This window comes from Epinephelus moara, chromosome 21 (genome assembly GCF_006386435.1).
Source record: "Epinephelus moara isolate mb chromosome 21, YSFRI_EMoa_1.0, whole genome shotgun sequence".
NCBI classification, from domain to species: Eukaryota; Metazoa; Chordata; class Actinopteri; order Perciformes; family Serranidae; genus Epinephelus; species Epinephelus moara.
The window spans coordinates 10,274,739-10,300,605 of NC_065526.1; the positions used below are offsets into that span (position 1 = coordinate 10,274,739).

General features: G+C 42.5%; 1 protein-coding gene across 1 annotated transcript in view; it reads left to right on the top strand.

Moving 5' to 3' along the window:
- gpc1b (glypican 1b) overlaps nucleotides 1-25,867 on the top strand; it is a 100,128-nt gene that overhangs the window by 64,852 nt on the left and 9,409 nt on the right. The window contains exons 4-7 of the mRNA XM_050033326.1: nucleotides 9,579-9,806; nucleotides 11,265-11,428; nucleotides 20,948-21,113; nucleotides 21,293-21,423. Coding sequence (XP_049889283.1) covers nucleotides 9,579-9,806; nucleotides 11,265-11,428; nucleotides 20,948-21,113; nucleotides 21,293-21,423 — 689 coding nt within the window. The remainder of the gene's footprint in view (nucleotides 1-9,578; nucleotides 9,807-11,264; nucleotides 11,429-20,947; nucleotides 21,114-21,292; nucleotides 21,424-25,867) is intronic.

A 25,867-nucleotide genomic window follows, 5' to 3' on the forward strand; every position in this document is an offset into this window, starting at 1 on the left:
TGTAGCCTCAGTTTCCTGTTGTTAGCTGACAGGAGTGGCACCTGGTGTGGTCTTCTGCTGCTGTAGCCCATCTGCTTCAAGGTTGGACGTGTTCTTAGTTCAGAGATGGTCTTCTGCAGACCTTGGTTGTAACAAGAGATTATTTGAGTCACTGTTGCCTTTCTATCATCTTGAACCAGTCTGGCCATTCTCCTCTGACCTCTGGCACCAACAAGACATTTGGCACTCTCTTTGTTGGACCATCCTCTGTAAACCCTAGAGATGGTTGTGTGTGAAAATCCCAGTAGATCAGCAGTTTCTGAAATACTCAGACCAACCCGTCTGGCACCAACAACCATGCCATGTTCAAGGTCACTTAAATCACCTTTCGGATTCTGATTCTGATGCTCGGTTTGAACTTCAGCAGGTCCTCCTGACCATGTCTACATGACTAAATGAGTTGATGCCACGTGATTTGGCTATAAAAACACGTGAATGTAATCTCAGGCTTCAAGCAATTTTCAGTACTGTGTTTCCAATGTTGTCTTTCTGCTTTTTCGACAAGATGATGTCAGATAGTGATGAACTTACATATATGATCTGCTCCAGCCAAGCTAGTGCAATTTTTTGAATTACGTAGCCTACACTGCTGCATGAAGCTACACGCTAAGGTCAGGGAAACATGTAGTCTTGGTTGATTATGTGGTTAATTTCTCCCTGAGTAAGGATCATATTCCTGAAACATGTCAGCTTGTGTTTAGAAGCGAACATTGTTGATTTGTCATGGTAGAAAGTGCCACTATACTCTGTTACAGTCATTCATCCGGCTGCACTAACGTTGTAGACACACTAAGAGGTGGAAGACCCTGAAATGCTGACCAATCAGAGCAGACTGGGCTTTTTCAGAAGAGGGGACTATAGAGGCAGACGCTGAAACGGAGCATCTCAGACAGAGGGGGAACACAGGTGTTCAGCTCAGACAGCGTGAGGAAAATAATGTTTTTGTTCATTCTAGCATGTAAATACATTCTAGTAAAAACCTCAAACACCAGGATGAACCTGAAAATGAGCATAATAGGTCCCCTGAAACGATTCATGTCAGCAACAGTGTACCAGTCTCTTCTTTCATTTTTCTTCTATTCCAGTGCGTGGGTTGTGTCATTTTCCTGCAAAAAAAACCCCATGTAATTCAAACATTGAGCTTTTCCCAGAATTTGGATTGTATATTTTACAAAGTTTATTCACTCCTCCGGCATGGTCCCGAGTGCTTTGAAACATTTCCTGCACATGTAAGACAATGTTAACTGCCAATTGGAGGAAACAAACACCAAAATGAGTTTTCACGGGAGACCGGAGAGTTAGGTGAGAGCAGACAAAGTCGTTAAAGATTCAGCGATTTCTTGTCAGCCCGTGATTATTTAATCAGCGATCCATTTTAGCTCAGATTATTCAATCAGCTGCTGTGAGTTGCAACTTTATTAGACTGCGGCAAATGTTGCCAGATCCGCTAAGCCTTCTGTATGAGAACCCTGAATCTGGATTATCCTGGAATGAGTAGCACAAGCCTCGGCCAGTTAATACCTCTGTGTGAGAAAGTAACTCGGGATCAGTTCAAGCCCTCAGCGAGAGTGATTGGCAGCCGAAGGAACATCAGCGCTACCTCTGTGTTACACAGAATCTCTTGTCAATAACACAACTTGACGCAGGAGACAGAGAGAGGAGGGGGATGACTGAAGATTGAGAGACACCAGAGAGACAGAGGAGGTGGAGGCTGCACTGTATTGATTGATATGAGACCAAGAGGGTGTAGAAGAGGATAAAATACTTGAGAATAATTTTATGGTATGTGAGGGTTTGTGTGTACACTTTAAAGTGTGTGTGCGAGTGTGTTTAATCAGGTTGAGAAGCAGTGGGATAAGTGAACGTAGCAATAGAGTTAAAATAAGCCTCTGACATGTCAAGGTGGCCTGGATGTGAAGCTCAGAGTGATTACAAATGAAATCATTAACTCCCCTCTCACTGCAGGAAGAGAGTCATTAAGAAACACATGCTTGACTTAGCTTGTTCTAAGTGTGTCTGTGTGTGTGTGTGTGTGTGTGTGTGTGTGTGTGTGTTAGACAGAGGAGAAAGAATGAAAGGCAGAATGTGTTGGAGGTAGAAGGTGGCGAGAGGTTTTCCCAATCTACTGTCACATTAAAGAAAAACGTCTGCTTTTAATTATGAGAGTACACAGTCAGTGTGGTTGGTCTCTGTGATACAGCTGAGCAAACAGTTGGAGTATTATCATGATATCAAAAACGATGCTGTCCAATATGCAACACAATACTGCAAATCAGGTGAAAAATCACATAGAAAACATTCAAACTAGCATCATATCAGTAGCTCATTTAGCTTGTTTTTAAATGTAGCCTGCTTGAAGTCATTAATTTGGACAACTGAACTTTCTGGAAGGATGTTATGATAAGCTCATAGGGTCACAATATGATTCTGCTTAAACCATAGACTGTATATAGATAATAGCTGCCGTCGCCATCTTGTTTCTTGGAGCCAGAAGGAACCATATTTGGACAAGAGGGTGGAGCTGTTGAGGAGTGAGGGGTGGATCTGACTCATAAGCTTTGGTGACACCTCACAGAGCAGGTCCATCCTTAACTTTGCATAACTTTAAGCCTTAACAAAATTTTACAGGTGGGTTATCTAAAAATTCACCTCCTGTACTAACCCCGTCTCACTCCAAAGTTGTCAAAATCTGGTGCTTGAGTACTGATTTGCGGCATCAGTCAGTGATGAAAAAGTCGTCCTTTAACGTTAGCATGATACGCAACCGGTCACCGTTATAGTTTAACAGTGCTCGACGGCGTCAGGGGAAAATGTGGCAAGACAAGAACAAAAGTTAAGGTAGCGAAAGTCCGAGTAGGGCGGCTGGGAGTGGTGGTGGATTGGTCCAAACTCTGGCTTCACCCAGAAGAGTGGTGTTTGTGTCCTGTAAGATTCTAAAGCCAAACCCTGTTCTTTTTTCTTGCGTTGTTGTACTAACGTAGTACATTTATTTTGAAAGACACTGTTTGTTAACGTTAAATTTCCTGTGAAAGCGAAGTGTATTTTCAAAGAAGACAATGCATGTAACAGACAGAACTTGACACAGTGTCCCAGAACGTCAGCAGCCAATTCACGTTGTATCTGGATGTGGAAGGTCCATGACCAAACGTCAATACGTGACAAGGTTGGAGTGAGAATGTGTTGCCTGTACAGTTGTTGAACGGAGGAATTAGTTGTGGAGACTAAATCTGTTCTTTGTTCCATGCTGTAAACATGTTTATTTTTGCTGTAAAGTTAGGCATTTTAACATGGGTTTCTATAGGCACTGACTCGCTTTTGGAGCCAGCCTCAAGTGGCCATTCAAAGAACTGAAGTTTTTAGTAATTCATTTTTCAGCCCTGGAGGTTGCCACTTGATTTGGTCATAACTAGTTATGTGATACTATAAATAGGGGTTTTGACATCCTGGATGACAGCCGCGGGTGCCAGTGGGTATGCTCACGTTCAGTGGTACTGCTTGTGATTGGTCACATGGTGGGAACTTGGTACCGTGGAGATCACTACCGCGCAGACTCTGGCTTTTCTTTGTTCTAGGCTGTAAACATGTTAATTTCTGCTGTAGAGTTGGACATTTTATAATGGGTGCCTATGGGTAATGACTTGCTTTTGGAGCCAGCCTCTAGTGGCCATTTGAGGAACTGCAGTGTTTGGCACTTCCATGTTGGCTTCATTTTTAAGCCCCAGATGTTGCTGCTGGGCTTAAACTTAAAACAAGACAATATACAAATCAACTAATTGAAATCACTCATAATAAGGGTTAGTTGTAATTTTAAAGTCATCTATTTAGGAGGAATAAAATGTCCTCATGACTACCACACTAATAAGTAAAACTATCCAACTATCCCAACTGTTGTTTGTCCCCTCTTTGTCCCCTCCACACCCAGTGTGCTGGGATGTAAGCCATTAGGCGCCCTCTCCCATCACTCCTTCCCTGGAGAGCAGACGCTGGGGGAGAGGAGGTGGAGGTTAGGCTTTATGGGATGATAGAAGATTGAGGGAGAGAGTAAAAGGAAGCAGAGGTGAGAGAAGGGATGAGCTTGTAGCTCTCTGTTTCACATAGACACAAACAGATGAAGAATGGGAAAGGTCATCGCCACACACAAAAGCACATACGCACATGTGCACGGGGGGCTTTGTGTCATACTAATGATGATCATTATTCACTTGAGCTGAAGGGCAGAGGAGAACCGGACAGCATGATGCCATTTACTGAGATCTGCCCTCCACATGTGGTGATCCCAGAGAACTTAAAAACATGCCCCAACCACATAAAGACTGTAATCAGGAATGTGGATAATTCGTTTAATGGAGAAAAAACTTCACTTCATTACCTGAAAGAAACTATTTCTGCTGAAACTCATTTCGCTTAGCCAGACTTAAGGGGTTTTTTTACAGTATGGCTGACAGTACGCAGCAGGAATGAATTCTAATGGGGATTAAAAGCAAAGCTGCACCTGTCACAGCAGCTCCCCGTCTGTCTATCTGACTGCCACTGTGTACTCTGCATAGTGTGTGTGCGTGTTTATGTGACGGTCTGTGATCCTCGTATGTCTGTGTGTGCATGTGAGTGTGCTGTCACTTTGAAGTCTCTGCTCACATGTGTGTGTGTGTGTGTGTGTGTGCTTTTCTGCTGACTCCTGGAAGTTTGTTTTTGTGTGTTGGCTTGCACAAATGCCTGTGTGATTGACATAGATGCAGTTCTCTTGGTACTTTGAGGCTGGCCCAGAGCAGTGTCTCCACATAGTTTGAGTGACAGGAGGTCAGGGAACAGGGGAATGATGTGTCATCCAGCCAGGAAGTCATGCTACTAAGCAAACACGGACATACGGCTGCTGCTTGTCAGAAGCATTTATCTCACCAAGCATTATAATCTAAGAAATTATTTACGTCACACACGAGGACATAGGTTACACACCATTCATTATGTTGCCATTTGCTCTGCACTCTGAGGCCTACAGCTATAATGAGGAACTTACCAGATCATTTGCATCAGCCTTTTCTGCCGTTAGAAAATGCACTTGTTTTTTTATACCCTCATTTATTTCTAAAGAATATATCAAACACATTTTAGTGCTTCCTCACCATCCTTGTCATCTCACAGTAAGCCTTAAAATCAAATAATTACCTTGTGTGGTTTGTTTCTTTCAGCGTTTCCAAGGGACAGTTCATCTTACATATATGCTTTCCATCACACCTGTAGTGATGTTTATGATGTGATTTGCCGAGTGTTGGAGATATCGACCATCTTCAAATATAATGGAACAAGATGGCACTCAGCTTGTGGTGCTCAATGGGCCAAAAATACAATTGAAAAACTCAACAGCAGTGTCTCTTTTCAGAAACCATGACCTAGTTACTCAAGATAATCCACAGACCTTGTTGTGAGTGTGTGTAGGAACTATTTTCTTTCTACCGAACCACACCCGCCAACTGTATCACCGTGCAGAAGGAAGTGTGCATCTACTCACGGACAAGAGGTTTGTGCTCATGGCAGTGCGATATGTAAACATTACTGGTGTCCTCCTCCTCTTGAGCTGTAGATCAGTGATGCCAGGTAAGCTAGCAGTAGTTGCACTCTTCCTTCTGCACCGTGATACAGTTGGCGGGTGTGGTTCAGTAGAAAGAAAATAGTTCCTACGTGAAACTGCTCACAACAAGGTCTGTGGATTATCTTGAGTAACCAGGTCATGATTTCTATAAAGAGACATTGCTGTTGAGTTTTTCAAATGTATTTTTTTGGCACTTTGAGCACCACAAGCTGAGTGCCATCTAGTTCCATTATATTTGAAGATATCTCTATGGACGATATCCCCAACACTCGGCAGGTCACATTTAGTGAAACAATTAAACTGCCACGTATTATAAAAATACAATTTTATACTTGTTAAACTTTTGTTTCTGTCACACCAGTGAGGCAGAGCAGGCACAAGTTTTCAGCACAATACAACAAAAGCCCAAAAAACAGGTTCTTAGAGAAAGCCATCCTCTGTTGCATTTTTGAACCCTTGACAAGCACACATTTATACCCACAGCTCATTGTACATGTTTTGACATGAGTGTGCATCAAAAGCATGTGACTGACAACATTACTAAAACTGTGGTTTAGAAATAATGCACACTGACATTGTTCTGGGATCGAACCCAAGTGGGGGAAACGTCAAAGGCCAACTGGCTGTGCTATCGAACAAGACTGTGTTTGTAGGAGAAGGAGCACGACCTTATGTGTCACGGTGTGGACCTTTTTCAAACCAGAACAAAGTTGGATATAACTTGATGAGTGGCCTTTGATGTTTTCAAGGTGACTTCCATTTTTCCGATACACTGTAAGCCTTAGGAAGCATTCACTGAGCAAAGAATGACCGTAAAATGCAGCAAAAGCAGGAATAGAAAATGATGCATGTCTCAAGGGTGGTTGTCTGCTTGTGGAATTAATAATGAGTCTTCACTGGAGCACATTTCTGTTAACATTCAGTCCTAAATACATCTTTTCAAACCAACAGCTCCGATGAGAGTAGACCTTTTAGCTCCGAGTCTGTGAAAATGCCAGAAGAAAGCAGCAAATAACAGCAGCGGTGAAGCAGGCCGGCTGGTGTTTATCAATGAGTGGGAAAGCAGAACAGAGATACAGTATCCAACAAGGCCAGTGCTTAGATAATGCCACGCAGATGGGTCAGGATGAGCTTAGCATATTAAAATGTTACGTAACACCAAGTGCTGTGATTGTCTTCAGGCCCTGCGAATGTGGGTGTTGGAGTTTTGCTACTGTTTAACTTAACTTGGTTTTTCCATATGTTGTCATCAGGCAAACTGTTAGAAGGCGGGTGTGTTTTTATTTTGTTTAAATATTCTGGAGTGTGTGTGCGGGGTGCATGTTTGTGTTTGTGATGATGTTTTTAAAAACAGCTTCGTTAGGGGAATAAGATAACTCCAGGCGGGGTGTCCCCTGTGGAGGCCGCAACCTCCGCTTTTCTCGTCTCCTCCCGATCTGGGGTGGTGGCAGGCAGAGATAAGACACCTACAAAGTAAACACTGCTGCAGACTGCAGCTTCCCCATCTCCCTGACGCACAAACTCAAATGCATACGCACACAGACAAACAGATAAACACACACACACATGCACCAGGTTTGAACCCATTGTGTTCGTGGAGATGCAGAGCAAATGTTGGACCTGAATGGATGGATGGTTCGGGGACAGTGTTGTGCTGAAGCTTCTGCTGCCACACACCTGGCAGAGCAGGTGTCTCATTTATGAACACTGTTCACACACAAGATGGATGTAAAAATCTCTTGCCGGCTGGGATTCATGAAAACAGATTGGATATGTGAATGTACGCACCTTGACGGAAACTCACCCATGACCCATTCTTAACTACACCTGTCCAGTCTCATGCAGTCCAATAAAACAATTTGGCTGGAGTGCGGGACTTTGACAAATAAATGAATGTCTGTTGCTTTTAAGGCCTCGCCAATGAGTTCACACAATCCTGATTAAGCCTCTGGCCGCAAGGGAAATCTCCATGTATCTAGTAGTATACCTGAATTGTTGCGTCTGCGGCGACTTTCCTGCACTGGCACATTGCAATTGATGCAGCAGCTAAGAGTATGGCAGAAGCTATGGCGTAAAATCCTAAGCATTAACAGAAAGTTTCTGTTAGTGAATTCAACAGATAAAAAGAAGAAATGCTATTCATCAGAAGAATGAAAGTCAAAGAAAGAAAGCAATTGACACTGAGGACTAACACGGACAGCACTGATGTAGCTTTTCCTTGTTAGACAGTAGTGGAAATAGTGAAGGGACAAAGGGAAGACATGGCGTTGAGCCTGATTTATGATAGGGTGCTTGACACTTTTCCATGAGTTTTGCTTGACAGGAATTAAACAGCCCATGTTGTTTTCAATTTATGCTTCAGCGAAAGGTTTTATCGAATCCTGCGGTGGGGGAGCCCTTCAGTACTGAGTTTGCATGTTCTCTCTGTGTCAGCATGCATGGGTTTTCCGCAGATACTCCAGCTTCCTTCCACAGTCCAAAGACATGCAGGTTAATGGTGACTCTAAGTTGGCTGTAGCCATGAATGGTTGTCTGTCTCTGTGTCAGCCGTGTGATGGTCTGACGATCTGTCCAGGGTGTACGCCACCTCTTGCCCAATGTCAGTTGGGATAGGCTCCAGCCCCCCCGCGACCCCTAACAGGATATGTGGTTACAGGAAATGAATGAATCACTACAAACAAAGCTGGTTTCTTCCCGTGGAGCCGACATGAAAAATATTTTGTTTGTGTAAATGTCTGCTGTCAGTCAGCCTGGTGAAAGCAGTTTGACCGGCAGCTGTCCTCTCAGCTTCGCAGGAGCTGCTGCGGACAGACGGCTGCTTCTGTGGACAGGTTGGCGTCGGTGTAAATAAAAAAAGACTAGGTTGGCATCAGTGTGAATTAAAAACTACTATCACCATGGCGATGATAGTAACACTACCAATCACATTGCATAACACAATATAACGTTGTCCACAGCAGAAAAAAAATCTTGCAGAGCAACACATTTTTCTGTCCAAAATTCGTCATGTCTGTCGACCGCCCTACCATAGATCAAGCTTTACCGCTCTTGGACAGGTTGCTACATTTCTGGCATGGATAGTTACCTCATCTGATGACTCCATTACAGGCCTTTTCTTTCCCTCTGCCCTCATTTGCTTATTTGCTATTTGGAAGACCTAAAGAGGGCTGCAGGTGAGGGAGATGCCACAAGCTCACCTGCAGGCATACGACATAAGCACGCTTTGACAGTGTGTAATTACTCTCGATGCCAGAGGGGGGAGACAAAAGTTCCACACTGCACGTTTAAGCATTAAATGTGTTTTTGTAGACCTTTTGTTTGTGAGACTGTAGTTATTAGTGGAGTTGTATCAGATTGCATTATATATATATTTGTTCGCTTTTTGGTTTGTTCATGTCCCAGTCAGACTTCATCATTTTTATACTTTTTTTTTTTTCCTCTCCAAGACTGACAGTCTGCCTTCCTGCCTTCCTCTGTCTGCCTGCCTCTGTCTATATCTGTAAATCCTCACTCGGAGCAGTATATACTGCACCCTGAAGCGCTGTCAATTCTCTGACATCCCCTAAAGGGACCCTCTCACATACTGCAGCTTTAGGTTCACTGACAGTATGAGGCAATGTTGGTATGCAGCACAGAGCAGAACGAATAAGAGAGAAACTGTGTAAAAATAATTACTGTTTTTGCTTTAATAGTTATCTGGAAATATTACAGACAGCTTTATAGCGACGAGAGGCTGATACATTTTGTGTTAATTACTTTTTTTTTTTCATCCCACATTTAGTGTTTTATTGAGCAGCACACAGACTACATGTACAGTGGGTGAGAGCAGTAATGAGAGGATATGGAGGGGGAAAGAAACGGCACAGAACAAATAACACTACGCAGTGTGTAGTTGCTGACTCTGTAAATGTGATTCAATATGAAACCATTTGTTTTCTCTATTTGTTTTTAGGTTACTTCCTGGATTTGCTGAACCGCTCTGCAAGTAGTCTACAGGAGAATTTCATTCCAAGTTGGGGCGTCTTATACACCGAGAACTCCCAGGTGTTCTCTGACCTGTACGCGGATTTGATGCGCTACTACCGAGGCTCCAATGTCAACCTGGAAGAGGCGCTCAACGAATTCTGGTCCAGGCTGCTGGAGAAGCTCTTCTACCAGGCAAACAAGCAATATTTCATAGGTGGGTCCAGCTTGGTTTGTGGAGCACCAAATTACAACCAGGAGCTAATTCATGGGTCGGTGGTGCATTACAAACACAGGTTTATTGCCCGAGAACAGCAGTGATATGCCAGTGTTCATTTGCCAGCTGTTTTGGATGTAGTCTCATGCGTATGTGGTTTAGTCACAGTTAATCACCTTCATCCTTCCTTTAGCCGGCAACAGCTCAAAACATTTGGTCCCAGTTTGGTTTCAGTCAAAGAAAAGTCGTTAGATTCTTGTCGACTTTTAGTCAGGAATCAAGGTGACAGGTTGTATCAAGTGCTGCAACCTACAACTACGAATAATTTCTACACCTTTACAAACTTGCATTACTACCAAAAGTTTTTTGACAGGTTTAAAGGATGATTTATGAGCACACAGTCACTTATCATCATTTAAAAAGCTCAAAATCTCAACCTTTGACACCATAAATCACTAATGTGAGACAACTAGGGTTTGTGCAGAGGTTCGCTATAAACTCCAACTTATAGGTCTCAATGTAAAGAAGCAGAAAAAATTACAATTTCAACTTGAATTCTTTCTGAATCTACAACATGTTAGTCTGGAGTTTTAAACTCATGTTCTCTCACAGAGTCAGTGATTAAAACAGGACTTTCAGCTGTCAGAGAAAACTCTGCTGAGCTCAGATTATTTACTTAGAGCACAGCTACACTCACAGATAACTGAGCCTCGTACCTGCCTGTCAAACAGCAAGACAGTCTGGATCTGAGTGGAGACCTGCAGGGATCAAAAGTCTGGTGGCTGCTTGCTCTGCTGATGTTCAATGGCTAATAAGTGGAGCTAGCTGCTAACTGCCACCACTGCAACTAAAAACTCTACAAATCCATTCAATGGCTCCACATGACTGATTATTTACTTCCGAATTCCAGCTCACAATTCGCGCTAACGGCTGACTCTGCTGTGGAGTGAGTGTTTTGCAGGCCAGCGAAACACCCTGGTGCTGACTACTTACTGGCGTTTACCACACCTCCGATCTCGTACTGTTCATATGGCATTAGAAAATGATGGCAATCACTGCCATTATAAAATAATTTATCATTGTTCTCTCCTCTCATTTTGAAAGTCTGACAGCCCACTGCTAACATTTTAGTCACGCCCAGTCAATGAAAACAAAATGTACATTTTGTCATTTTTGTAGTTTTTATTATTAAAGGTCTATTTTTAACTTCCGAATGTCTCGTTTTCATTGGGGGGAAAAAACAAAAATGTCATTGACCAATATTTTTCTTAGCTTTTGTTAACAAAATTAACACAATAATTAACAAGATATGAGGTAGCTTTGACGCTGTCCAAACTAATATCCTTTTTATTCGTCTAGTAAAGATTTGAAGATTATTTTATATTCTACTTAAGCATAATTTATAGATGTCTTCTCTACTGAGATAAAGCTTTTAATAACTGTGTATACTGCTTGCAGGTGATGACTACCTGGAGTGTGTGTCTAAGCAGTTAGAGACACTGCGGCCCTTCGGAGACACCCCCCGCACGATGAAGATGACGGTCACACGCACATTTGTGGCAGCACGTTCCTTTGTTCAGGGACTGGTGGTCAGTGGGGAAGTGGTGCGCAGAGTCTCCCAGGTAAAACATCTCTTCCCACCCTGCAAATGTTTCCTCTCCCGTTTCCTACCCTTTTTTTTGTTTTGAATGGCCTCCCCTCCATCTAATAACAGTGATTAGTCTCTTTCCCTTAAAATTATAGTCCCGTTTTCCTACTTTCCATGCCCCCTTAGTTTTACTGTTTTTCATGGAGGCGACTAACTGCCTCACATACCTTTTTACTGGTGTCTAATCTGCTGCAAAGCTAGTATTCTCTGCTCCCACTACATGTTCATTGGTATTCATGGGTTAAGGGGTCTTTATTCATCTCTTCTTGGTGAGCACCACCAACACACACACACACATCCACACATCGGTTTTTACCAGTTTGTGCGCATAGTATAAAGCAGTGGCAGATCAATGTTGGTGGAAACGAGAGGCTCCATAAAGTATGGCCCCCGGCTCAGACAATCAGCCCCTGCAACAACAGTTAATGTCAGCTCCTCGCTGAAAAATGTCTCCCTGGGCTGCGGGGAGGGTTAATATCTCCCAAGAGAAATGGTCCCCTCTGTGTATAAGACAAGAGTAAGGTTAAGATCAGAGCAAGCCTGAGAAATCATTTCAGCTCCTGAAAGGGAGGTGGCCAGTGTTGGCGCACCAGTTGAAAAATATCTCCCGTCAGACACTGGGCAAGGAGGGTGTTGAGAGCAGTGGCCCCATGAGAAATATACGCAACCTTTTAGAAAACAGATGCTGCAGCAGAGATGAATATTACAGTACAATTCTTTGTTTCGTGAAATATTACAAGGTCAGGCTGTGTGTAAGCATGAAAAGACAAAGAGCAAGAGGGGAAAAAAACAGTAGCATGACAAAATAGGCTGCGGTGCTACTACATGACTACAAGGCCACACATTTGGATACATGTCAGAGAAAGAATCTATATGATCCTTCTCCCTTTCACTCTGATATATGTGTTCTGGCCAGCGCTGTGGGCGGCACATACTGTACTGTTTGCCTGCATCAGAGGGAGACGGCCTGGCCCAGTACATCTCTCTCTCTGCCTCTCTTTGGCTCAGAAAATGGGTGCAACGTCTCACACCTACACAAAGGGACCTGAGGATGTCTCAATTAAGTATCTGCACGCAGCAAAGCCTAGCACATCCACAGCCACAGGGGAGCAAAGTCAGGAATAACCGTGAACATGGCTAGTCTGGCGTAGCAGGTAGCTAGTGAATAACAAGACGCAGACAATGACAGTGACAACTAAAACTGCCTGCCCCGGAGCTAAAGGAATCATGCAACTAGTCTAATGGAGTTAGAGACAGTTACTGCTCAGCTTCAACACAAGCAAGCAAACAGGGGAGTAAGGATGTGAATTAGCATGGGCAGCACGCTGTGCTGAAATTGCTATTCATGATTTGTGTCACATGGGTGTAGCCCCGGACCAGCCAGAGTGGCTTATGATCCCTGCAGAGCTCTGCCAGCAAGGCTCTAAACTGATAAGCATCTCTCTTAGACAAACATTTATATACACACTGGAGAACACACGCACACAAGTGCTTAATGGTACAGAAACACACACACTTCATCATTCCATCATCCCCCTCCAACGGTGATGCACATTTCCCCTGTGCAGCTACTTCTTAATACACATTTCCTGACTGATGCCGTTTTGTCGGCGCTGAAGGACAGTGAGCGATGTGTTCATTAAACAAGGCTGGCTGGGGAGAACGTGTTAATAATTAGCACAGCTTTTACAAAATTACAAAATGTCATCCCAGCGTTAATACCAGGGCACTGGAGCCGCAGCCACTCTGAATAAGGTCATGGGCTGCCTTCTGCCCTATTTACACACTCATCAAACGTCTGAAGAGGGAAGGCAAGAGCACACTGTAATGCAAGAATAGACACTATAGACACAATTGAGTAATCTGGGTTAAAGGAACAGCGAGTGGCATTTAGTGGCATCGAGTAGTGAGGATTGCAGATTGCAACCAGCTCGAACTTCTCCTGTGTGCCAAGCATGAACTCCCTGTTAGAATTCCTTTAGTGTTTATTATTCAGGAGCTGTTTTATCTGCAGAGGTCTCTTCCTCTCCAAACAATAGGACAAGATGATTAAGGCCTTGTTTACACAGATACTGATACAAATAAAAACTGATTTTTATTTATCCTGTATAAAAAAAAATTCCGGGTTTACACGATCAGTTGTGAAAACGATATCCCTGTTTACAAGAAAACACAAAAACTGCAGTTTGTTGCTGCAATTAGCATGCCAAGCCAGTACGTGGCGATACGCCATATGTCAATCACCATAGAAGAACGTTCTGCGCATGCACAGTGATTTGTTTTCTTGGCGCTAGTGATAAAAACAATGATAAACTACATTTTAACCTGATGTAGCATAGTTAGCTGCTGTGCTGCCAATGTAACAGTGATGTTGATGCAGCAGTGCTAAGTTCATTTGTAAGCTTGTAAGTAGTCTCAAAAGTGCTCACAAAACATAAACAACCTGGCATATATCCGCCATTGTTGTTGTGGTTCCCGGGCGCCTAATGGGCTTGCGCGAACTGGGTTGCAACGTAACCGTTTTCCAAAATCTCCGTCTATCCTGTTTACACGTCTCCATAGAAACGGATATTTTAAAAAACGTTCACTTTGGAAGTCGTTTTGAAAATCTCTTTTTTCGTTGATCAAAAAACCGGTTACGTGTAAATGATAGGTGCAAACGCAAAGATAAATACCCGTTTTCAGAAATATACAGAACCGTATAAACAGGCCCTAAGACCAGTAAGAACACTGAATAAAGCAGTTTCACATAACGAATTAGTGTTTCTCCCACGCTGTTTGGCTCGTCGCAGATGGGCAGCTAGCTAGCACCTGCTAATGTGTGCTCACCTTTATTCTCCGGTAACTTAAGATCTAGAGGTTCAGTAGGTTTTTACCAAGAGCTAGACAATCTACAGAGATCTCCTCCTCTCCAAAGCAAACAAGCCTGGTGGTGTAAACCAGTAAAAACTAGGGGTGGGGGATAAAATCGATACAGCATAGTATCGCAATATTTTTGTGTGGCAATATCGTATCGTTACACAGTGTCAAGTATGGATTTTTTAATTATAGAAATGATTAATAGGACAAATACAAATTAAACTTCAGGTACCCTACTAGAGTCCACTACATACATTTTGCTGCTGCGGGAAAAAAAATTGTCTGACGTCAGATGAACAGACTGTAAACTTTGTCTTATTAGATAAAACAGATGTTGGCAAAGTTTTCCTGTGGGAACATAATTCACAAATGAAAAAAGGTAATAAATCACAATATATTGCGATATATTTTATTGCAGTACTCAGCAATAATATTGTATTATTGTATCATGACTTTGTGTATCGTGATAATATCGTATTGTAGATACTATGGTGATAATCACCCCTAGTAAAAACACTGAAGCAGTTTGTCCGATGCCGTTTGGCTCGTCGCGGAGAAGCTGCTGACTAAAGTAGCCAAAGCGAAAATGCAAATGGCCCTATCAAGAGACAGTTTTTGTTTTTTCCACCCATGGCAGACTCAGTTGATGAGGTCCTGCTCCCTATGTAGATATAAATGGCTCATTCTAAGGCAGGCATGTCCAAAGTCTGGCCCGGGGGCCAATTGTGGCCCCCAGACCAATTTTAATCTGCCCTTGGCTTGACTTTCAAAATATACCATATGTGGCCCTTTACACAATAATGGTTAATAGAGCAAGATCACTTGGCATTTTTGCCCTTTGCCTCACAATGACAGGACTATCAAACAGTTTGTAGACAGGCATCACATAGTAATAGTTCATTAAAAGATAAAAACTTTTTTTAAACCCATTTGATGCGAGAATCAGTTGGCCCCTAGGTATTTTCACGTTGTTTTATCTGGCCCCCATTCAAAAAAGTTTGGACACTCCTGTTCTAAGGTAACGAAATCACGATGATTATACACTAAAGAAAAAATACCTACTATATAATGTTCCATTTCTGCCAATATACCCCCCTAAATCCTACACACTGGACCTTTAACTGGAATTTCAGTGCTAGGTTTATTTATCTGTGCAAGAACACAGAATGGCAAGTCTTTCTTTGAGTCATCCAAGTCAAGGCCTGTTTGGTACAACTTGACTGAAAGGAGTACAGACTTCAACCAACTGTTCAATTTCAAATTCATAATTTGTATGTCAGTCTGTGTTGCTGTTGTCCCCAGCACACAGTCGGCACAATGCTCTGCTTATGCAGATTGGAGCAGCATTGTGCTGTGATGGGAACAAATGAGACAGTGAGAAAAAGCAAGACAGGGAAAAAAAAGTCTGTGACATACTCCAGCATCCTCTCCTTCCCCTATCTTACTGCTCACTCAATCCATTTTTCTAGTTCCTTGCCAAATAAATTGTCCTTAAACATTTCTGTTGATACTTCCCAGAGCTGTGCCCTGCGCTGTCCTCTGTCTCCTTTTAGTGTGAATAGCTTGGTATATTAATTTGGATCTTAGCTTTCCCCTCCTTTCCCCTGTAATTCTATCTTCGATTGATTGGGCCCTAATGAGACAACCGCTCCTATTTATAGCTACGCATTGCCACTTAAAGGGCCCAGTGACGGAAGATGTTTACCACACGCTGCCCAGCGAGATATTACACTACTTGAGCGAGAAGCTGGAGAGAATAAAATTCTCTCTGTGTGTATATGTGTGCTTCAGATGTCTTCCAAGGAAGTGTTTGTTTTTGCTACCAACTGAGAAGAAACATAACACGTATCCCTGCTATGTTTGGGTTGGATTAAACATGAAAAATGGGAACTATAGTGAAAGGTGATGAAAGCGACCGAGACGTGTGGAAGAAACTGAATAATCTGAGAGATGTTTTTGTGTGACAGGAAAAGATCTCAACAGTAAGATGCAGTCTTTTTTTCTCTCTCTCTCTGTCGTACAGTATTTATTCCTCCCTTGCTTCGCTCCGAGCTGCACCAGTTGCTGTGTCCTTAACTTTTTCCGGACTGTTTTTATTCCCTTGGGTAGGGGAGTGGAGGAAGTAGGCCACGCGCCACATGGCTCACTCTGGAGGCAAGGAGTCTGGATTGTCTCGCTCTATAACACAAGGGGGAGAGGTCGCTCATATATCCTTACTAATTACAGAGGAAAGACAGGCAAAGAGAGGGGGAGAGAGACAGGAGAGACTCGATTGCCACTGGCGACATGGAAGGTACTGACAGGTGGGGGGAGCGTGTTGTGAAGGTGAAGCAAGGGCAAGTAAGGGTATGGGTGTTTAACGTATAACACAGTCATGTCAAAGAGCTACATGTGCAGACATCAAAGAGGGAATTTCAAACCTCATACTTTCTCTTGATAAGTCAGTATGAAGGTGATTCTAATCAGGTCCGAGTATGAAGGTGTGTATGAGTGTGAAGGTGCACTTTGCCTCTACAAGTGTTATTGATCAATTGCTTAGTTGATCTTAGGGCAAGACAATGTGGGGATATTTTACTGATATGAGACTAGATATCGTCTTAAATTTTGGATCTTTAGGGTGCTTTCCGACATAGATTTCGCTTGCTTTGGTCCAAATCAGGCACTAAAGGAGGAGGCGCACATTAATAATCCTCCAGGACTGTAACATGCTTGTGCTTGTTTCACCCAAACAATGTGTAATGTGACTGCAGTTGGTTCAGAACATGTTCTCACCACAAATGAACCACACCAGACTTCGGGTACACACCAACACGGTGAAGAGGTGGTCTCAGTCTGGTTGTGTTGGTGTGCACCAGAGTGCGACCTGTCCAAACAAACCGCACCTAGGGGGCAAACGAACTTGACTTTGATTGAACCGACCACACAGGGCAGGTGTGAAAGCACCCTACAGTAAGTGTTGTGTTTTTTCCTGGTTTCGGCTGAATTACAGTAAAGCGATGTAATTTTCTGTACTTGGACTATTCTATTATTTGCCTTTACCGACTCGTCATTGTATCCACATTACTGATGATTATTATCAAAAATCTAATTGTGTTATACCTTTCTGACATTTCACCAGGGTATATGGTAGATGACGGTATTTGTGTAAAAAAAACAAATGTAAAAGCTAAGCTACTGGTGATAGAAGTCATGGTAACATGTATATCAAATTAGCCTACTTATGTTGTGTTCACACCAAACGTGATATTTCATGTTGAATCGCTTCATACAAGCAAATAACTTTCATCATACGTGCGTGAAATTGCCGAATCTATGAATGAACTTGCGCCCGTAAGTCCTCGGCATCATACGTCCCCGCAGGATCTAAATGCTGATTGGCTATGGCGGTGGGAATCGGCCGCTGAGGTTCCGATTTTTCAACTCTCGTGAATAAGCGTATGGCGCGAAATCACACTACTTGCTTCATTCATGCCACTTAATTTGCGTCATGTCCATCGCACTGCCCGGCGGGAATATGCGTCTAAACGCATCTTTACATTGACTTTACATGTAATTCACTTGCGCGAATTGTTTTATTCGAGCCCGGTGTGGACACAACATTAGGTAAGTCTTGCTGGGTCTAAATACTCATGGCCCTAAGAACAATGAATAGATAGCTTGAGGACAAAGACACTTGTTGACATGACAGATACCAGTGGTCTGAACGGAAATGATTTGTTGAATGCGATCATGTGGATAATAAACTGCTTTTCTAGTTGAAAGAAGTCATTTCAAGATAAAGTTATATGTTGCTATACTCCCAAACAGTTTTACTAGTCCTGTAATATTATCCCTCCCACTCGCAGTCGCCAGCTTTCTCAGCTTGGCTGCCTGTTCCATCAGTAGATAGTGACCTCTGGTGGCGTGTGCTGTGTACTGCAGCACCTCAATACAGCATTTCCATATCAGTTTAATATAAAGAAGAGCATCTGTGTGCTGAAAATTATACCTTCGAGATTCCTAAATCCCCAGTTATACCATGAAAACTTAATCAACTCAGGGCCTGCTATGTAAATATTTCAACTCTGCAAGTATCTCTGCATCAGTATCAAAGTAATTGGTCTAACATACTGGGATATTTGATTTTCTCCATATTGTCCAACCCTAGTTGGTCACCAGAAAATGTATCAGTAACAGTTTTGATCAGTGATTAACCTTTTAAGTCATTTATCAAGCATTTCTAAACAGCACGCAGCAAATTTATTTAAGTATGACGACGTGCTCCTTTCCCCCCCGTTTTGTATTTCTGTCAGTTGGTTAAACAGTTTAAAGAAGAACTAACGCCCATTTTCAAAATTCATATATGTTATTCTTACGGTCTAAGACGGTCCAAAAATATTAGTAAAACTGGACAACTCCCTTCCAAATCCAAAAGCTAGAGTGCCAAAACTCAAATCTGTGATGTCATAGGGTTTAAGGTCTGGAGCTGCTCCATAGACAGTGAATTGGGAAAGATGTTCTAGATGACGTTTGAGGCTTATTCGTCTGTTTTTTGGGCTTTCAGAGAGCAGCCCATGTTCACAGATACTGACTGAAGTTTACTTGGCCATGAAAATAACATATTAGAATTCTTATTTTAAGTGGTGTTCTCCTTTAAGGACGCCCTCCTAAACTCTGGGTGGTTAAAATGGGCATTTTAATACATTTTTTCCCAGTTTATAAGAACAATGATCAACAGATTCATCAGTAATGAAAACAATCCTTAGTTTCAACCTTATTACTGCTTCTAATGTGACAGCCCCTCCTCTTTCACAGTGCCTGGTGCACCGCTGCTCCAAGGTTACAGAGGAAGTTGTCAACATCAACCTCCAATTAGCATCACAGAGGAGTTACACACTGTTTCATGTCTGTTGTGCCTGGCCTGGGATTCCCAGCATTAATACTGTATGGATGATGTAACAGAAACAAGATTAATGCCTGTCTCTCCTTAATGAGTATTTCATTAACATCACCCTGGATTTTTTTTTTTTTGACTCCCCTGCCAACGCCCTTGGTGAGTCTTGTAGCTTTTTTTTAACATCCCCTTATCTCTCCCGTTTTTACTCTTTTTTTCTGCACTCATCCCTGCACCCCCCCTTCCCTCACTCTTCTCCCTCACCGGAGAGGCATTCGTCTGACTCATCCCTGGCTAATGAGTGGTAGGGTAAGGATGGGAGGAGGGGAGAAAAGGAGGGCAGGAGCGAGGATCTGACTCATGTCTCATATGACTTGAGATTAAGCCTGGGAATGTGGCGTGGTTATTGCTTTTCTGTGTCACTTATTTCACTTTGTACTGTCCTCCTTGTGCAGCTGGCAGTAATTTCCTACTTCTATTGGTCTCTTTTATACATCAGAGATGCATTTACTAATTGAGGCTTATTATGTGTTTTTTTAATGTGGTTTAAGGTTTAATTTAGAGTTGAAACAGTTTCAAAATGAATAGCTTTTGCCTTATGTGGATCAAATATGATTAGATTAAATTTTAATGATCCTTGTGGGGAAATTGGATTGATAGAGCCATAAATAGCCATTGAATGCAGCCAATAAAAAAGGTTAAAAACAGGCTACAGTGGAGGTTATTTACAGCCAAATTATTAACACGAGAACTGAACGAATATATTTAAAGCGTGAGGGAAAAGATTTATGAACTGCATACAATAAGATGCACACACAAATTCCACCATGAAGGACAAGTGCTGCAGAGGAGCTGCCTTTGTCAGTGCTGATTATGTTTATCAAGGGACAAGGCTGCTGTCTCTGGTCTGAAGATGATTATTTATTCGTCCATTTATGCCGACTATCATCACTGAACTCCTAACAGCACTCCAGAGTGTTCAAAGTATCTCTGATTTGTTTTCCCACCTGATCCTTATTGTGCTATTTCGTCTGTATATTTGTTAAAAGCTGGTTTTAACTGTGACTTTGCTGATGGAAGAACTGTTTCCAGGAAAAGCATCAGGCTGGCCCAGATGTCAGCTTAGAGGAGCTTTGTATGCGTAGCTGGGCTCATTCCACCTCTCTCTCTCTTTCTCTCATACATACACACACACACACACTTCCTGAGGTTTTGTATGCATAGCTGTACTCTCTTGTGAACAGAGCTTACTGGTATTAACCCAGTTTCACTTTTCACGCACCAAGGCCCTTTCCTGGGGGAGCAGCCTTGTGGGATAGAGAGAGAAATGGAAGGAGCAGGAAGGATGGAGTGAGGGACTGAGAATACTTGTATGAATGTCAGGGCCTTTTCATCGCATGTGAAACAAAAAGCGAATTCTCCCAAAGTGGTTTCCAAGGAAACTGTGCTGAATGAGAGTCTGGTGCAAACTGAAAAAAAGGTCACCATGGGAGGTGACCTCCCACGGTTCTGCGACTGTCATTGTCTGGCTAAAGAAATTTCCATCTTCACATCTTGTTAACACTGAACAATTTTGTGTAACACATATTTAATCCTTCCGAACAGAAGCGGCCAGACTTTTAACAAAGTGGTCAAACGCGCAGTTTGATCAACTGCTGCTGTCATTTTTGTCTTTTATACTATTCAATCATGCATGCTTGACAAAACAGTAATTTTTCATCCAGGTGGTGTATGTTTATTTTTGTCTGTGCCCTACCCCAGGTGCAGCTGAGCCAGGAGTGCATGCGGGCCATGATGAGGATGACTTACTGTCCCCACTGCCGCGGCATGGCCTCTGCCAGACCTTGCGCCAACTACTGCAGCAACGTCATGAAAGGCTGTCTGGCCAACCAGGCTGACCTCAACACCGAGTGGAGGCATCTGGCAGGTGGGGAGCACAAACACACATTCACACATGCATCCAATTCAGCCATATGTTTGCTCAAAGGCTCTCCCGACACATGATGTTGCTTTGTGCAGTGAGTACAGCCGAGGCGTTCTACCAGTGTACGACATATGAAACATTTCACACTTTCTTCTCTCTAACTGTACCTCCTGTCTTTGTAGAGACAATGATGCAGGTGGCTGGTCGCTTTGATGGCCCATCTGGTGTGGACAGCGTGATCCTCTCCCTCCCCAGTCGCATATCAGATGCCATGTTTACCATGATGGAGAATATAGAGACCATCAACAGCAAGGTCAGAGCACACATTGGTACACACGCCAAACCATACAAACTGTTTTTACTACACAGAATACGATGAACAGTTCATTAAAAAGACATCAAATGATATTGGGAGTTATACCGCAGTGTTGCAAGCATCAAAACCACCATTGCCACTGAATATCCCTCCCTGGTATTATAGCATTTGAATAGCAGTGATCACAGGCTAAATTTACATCATATTTACTGATCTCTGCCAATGGAAACTCACTGCTGACAGAAAGTAGAGAGCTGTGTGCGCCTGTTACATACAACACCTACATTATTGGAATGCACAGTATTAGTAGGTGTAATGTTCCTGCTTCAGTCATGACCAATCGAATCACCCATTTCCTTGATTATTAAAGCAATTCACTCTACACCACAATTGTGACAATGTACTAATGGAGGAGAACACTGTGGTCAAATCATAAAAGCTTCTTCTGAGAGGAAACTAATGTAGCGCGGTGCATGAGGTGCAGAATTTAAGTCATTTTCAAGTAAGGTGATAGTGGTATATTTCTGTATATCTTCTTAACATGGTGCTGTAGTCATAGCAGAATGATTACCCAATTGTATTTGAAATATATATTTTAAAAAGACAAACAGAAGTTTGTTGCAAACTGCAGAAAGTGTAGCTACAGGTGAGAACATCCATCAGCCGGTTCATGGCAGCTTCCCGGCATATACTGACACTTCTCATCTCTAGTTAGACTTAAATATATGTGTATTTTTTTCCTGCTTCAGGGAAGTAAGTCAAAGTCAAATTGACAAACATATTGATAAAATGCTTGGCACCATTTTTTTAAAAGGCCCTGAAAACTAGGGATGCACAGATGCAATTCAGATATTGGATATTGGGCCGATACTGACTCAAACGTCAAGTCAAATTACACGCCATGCATCAGCTGCATGCTGGTTGACAACATTTTGTTCTTATTTTATGTAGTTGTTTTATACTGGAATTTAAAATCCTGTTTATGTTTTGACCAATTTGTTGCTACATTTTAAAAGTTCACATGTCAATGGTAATTCTTGTTGATTTTGAATGTTTTTACAAAGTTGCTGGTGCATAATTTGTTATTTAAATTAATAAAAACTATTCAGTAACTTTATACCTATTTATTTATTTGTTACATTTTTGTGAAAAAAACAATGTTTAAAGCTACAGTTGGGAACTTTTATGAAAATGATTGTCACTATAGTCTGGAAGAAGTACAGCAGACAGATAGTCTGATAACAATCATGGCCCTCTCCTTTTCTTCCTGCTGCCGCCAATGGCATTTGCTAGAAACAGACCTTGGCAAGGTCAGCAACAACCAGCCTGAGCCAAGGAGTCTCTAACGCAGCTGTCAGTCATGTCAATCACTGCCTGTGAGCTGTAGTCAAACTGTCAAACTAGGCAGCGCGGGTGCTTATTTCCTATGAATCAAGATCCTGTTACTTTTTTCACCTTAGATGTTTTCAGAAACATATGTTAGTGTACTGTTTAGCTGTAAAATGAGAAAGTTTATGACCTGGCTGCCATGTTGGAAACATTCGACTAAAGCCGTGTTTCCACCGAGCTGTACAGTACAGTTCAGTTTGGTACACATTTTTTCCAGTTCCACTGTGAAAAGTTGTGGATGGTACCAATGGAACTGTGCCGTACCGTCCCCCTTTTTGGTCCCCCCTCTGTTGGGGTACCTAGCACACAGATCTGGTACTAAAAGGTGGAGCTGTGAACACTGCAGTCTGATTGGTCAGTAGAGGACGGTCACTCTGCTCAGGGCTGAGTTGTGGCTGGTTTTGAGGCTCATGTAACCACTGTTCATACCGTGGAGAGTTTTATTAATAAACTGTAACTATAAAATGAAAGGATGTTTTGCTGCCTCTCACAGCAGCTGGAGTCTGAGAAAAAAAACTACTTAATTCACCGGGCCGACTGCAGAGATTTTCAAGGTGGATCATTTACTTGTAATGTTACTCAATGCATGCGCTTGCCTGAGAAGGACTGAATGCACAAACCCGCTATTTTTAAATATCCCACGGAGAGAGACTCTCACTGCAGCCTGTTCTGTTTGTCCTGAAAATGTCGGCGTGCAGCCTCGCTCTATGAACGATAAACTAGGTGCAGACTGATAAAGGAGGAAATACAGTGAGTGCTGGACGGAGCAGTGAGTGACAGTAACCCCGCCCACATTTAAAGGTGCTGTTTGCAGTGGAAACGCTAGGGTCTAGCTACCATGTCTGAAGGGTTAATTTAGTTCCAAAGTTACCATATCGAAAGCGTTTGGTGGAAACAGGGCTTAAAGTACCAAGCACTGCCCACAAGCCGGAACAGCTTTCTCATTTTACAGCTAACCAGTACAGTAAAATATGCTTTTGAGAACATTTGAGGTGAGAACTAGGCAATGCAGCAACAGAATCTTTATTAATTTGATCAGCACTGCCTAGATTGACAGTTTTAACACCGTTTATGAGCAGTGATTGACATGATTGACAGCTGCGCTAGAGACTCCTCAGCTCTGATTGCCTTACACGTAAAAGAATGATCCCAGTCACTTCCACACAGTGAGACATACAGTACTCGGTATAGGCCGATACCCAAAGCCCAGGTTTCGGTATTAGAACTGAAAACGATCAGTGCAGCCCTACTGAAAACCTATTTCCTTGCCTCTTTCTGATCGCCAGGTGTTCCTGCATGAACACACACACTGCCAAAGTTGCATCAGTGTGTCAAGTGGGTGGGTCCCTGTTGGGAAAAAAAAAAGTGTTGTCAAGCACTGCCATGCACCAATCAGGATTTAGCAATGTTGGAATCAAAATGAGATGACAGTTGTGCACTCGCTTGCTTATGTAACCAGGCGACTGTCAATCAAATCTGTTCAAAGCATACCCACATAGTCCCGCTGAAGCGGATTAGCTGATTGTTGCTTATTTAGTCATGAATATTTAATGTTAAAGAGAAATAGTTTCCAGGGGCTTTAAAATATTCATACCACACTTGGTTAGGCAGTCGAAGTCGTAGTGAGGAAGTAAAAAATCGTGGTGCATACTGATACACACACCCTGCATCCATCAATTCACAGACTGTCTCCTCTCACTGCACCACCCTATTGCCCCTACATTCATTTTAATGTCCAATTAACACCTATCCTACCACTACATTGATGCTGTTGCAATGCTCCATATACCTGATTTAAAATAAAAGGATGTGAGTCATGACAGAGTCTGCAAGCCAAGCGTTTACTTCACTGTTTAATGGTGTTTGAGCAACAGTTTTATATGATCCTTTAAAGGCACTGGCAGCAGTGGAAATCTGACTGAGTTGTTTGGTGAAGGTGGAAAACAGCGTAGATGCTGAGAGGAAAGACAAAGCTTCCTCTGTGCTGGTTTGCTGTTAAAGAGCCGGGCTGGCTTGAGGTGAGCCGTAGCCTGGCGGACTGCCTGTGACCTGGTTCAGTATGGTAATCACACACAGCTTCAGCTTCTGATCTTCATCTCTAGGGAAAAGTGTTGCGTTGATCCCATAGAAGTCCATTCATGTCTGCAGTGTGGTATTATGGTTGACACAGTGTAGGACAGATTATCTCCTATTTACATAATCTGTTGACATCAAAAGCCATATGTTGTGTTGCGTACTTTCCCCATAAAAACATGCCAAACAGATATAGAAACTGCAGTGTGCATATGGAAATGTAATGAGGTCTATCTGCTGCTACTCTGCTGTAACAGAGTCAACTCCATGTTTTATGTCCATTATTTAATGCACTGCAAACCACACAACATCGACGGGTTCTGCCGACAGACATGAGTGGAAGCTTAAGACAGGATTATTTTATAGTTATGTGTGAAGGTTCAAAGGCTTGAGGCTCCTCTAAGCAGTCCAGATTGGATGACAGATTGACTACAGTCTTACTGTATTCCCTGGGCTCCATTTATAAAACGTAAGCCCCATGGGGACAAGTGGTGCTTTCTGTGCTGTGAATCACTCTGCTGGAGCGATGCTGCGATTGACTCTTGAGGTCATGCATATAACCAGTACCACTTGTTGCTGTTGGCTTTTAAAGGTAGAGATTTGTATGTACCAACATGCTCAAAGGTCCTTTGTGTATGTATAGATACGTTGGTCAAACAAAGTGTTTTGCTGATGGAGTCAGCATGTGTATGTACTATGTACTGTATGTGTGGGTTTATTGGGTTCTATTCAGAGAGCTGCTTCAGCCGCGTCAGATTTCTGTCTTGTTAACACCAACACCAATAAAGAGCAGGAACTGCATATGGTAGGAAAATAAAGTTAATAGAGATAGTTTGAAGCCTTTAGTTCAGGTAACTTGAATTAGATCATAAAGTACTTAGATCTGTTTTGGGTTTTGCAGAGTTTTGAAAGTTGAGTAAACTGTAAACATCTTTCAGAACAGAGCTGAGTCATGTTCCTCATTTCAACCTTTTGTTTA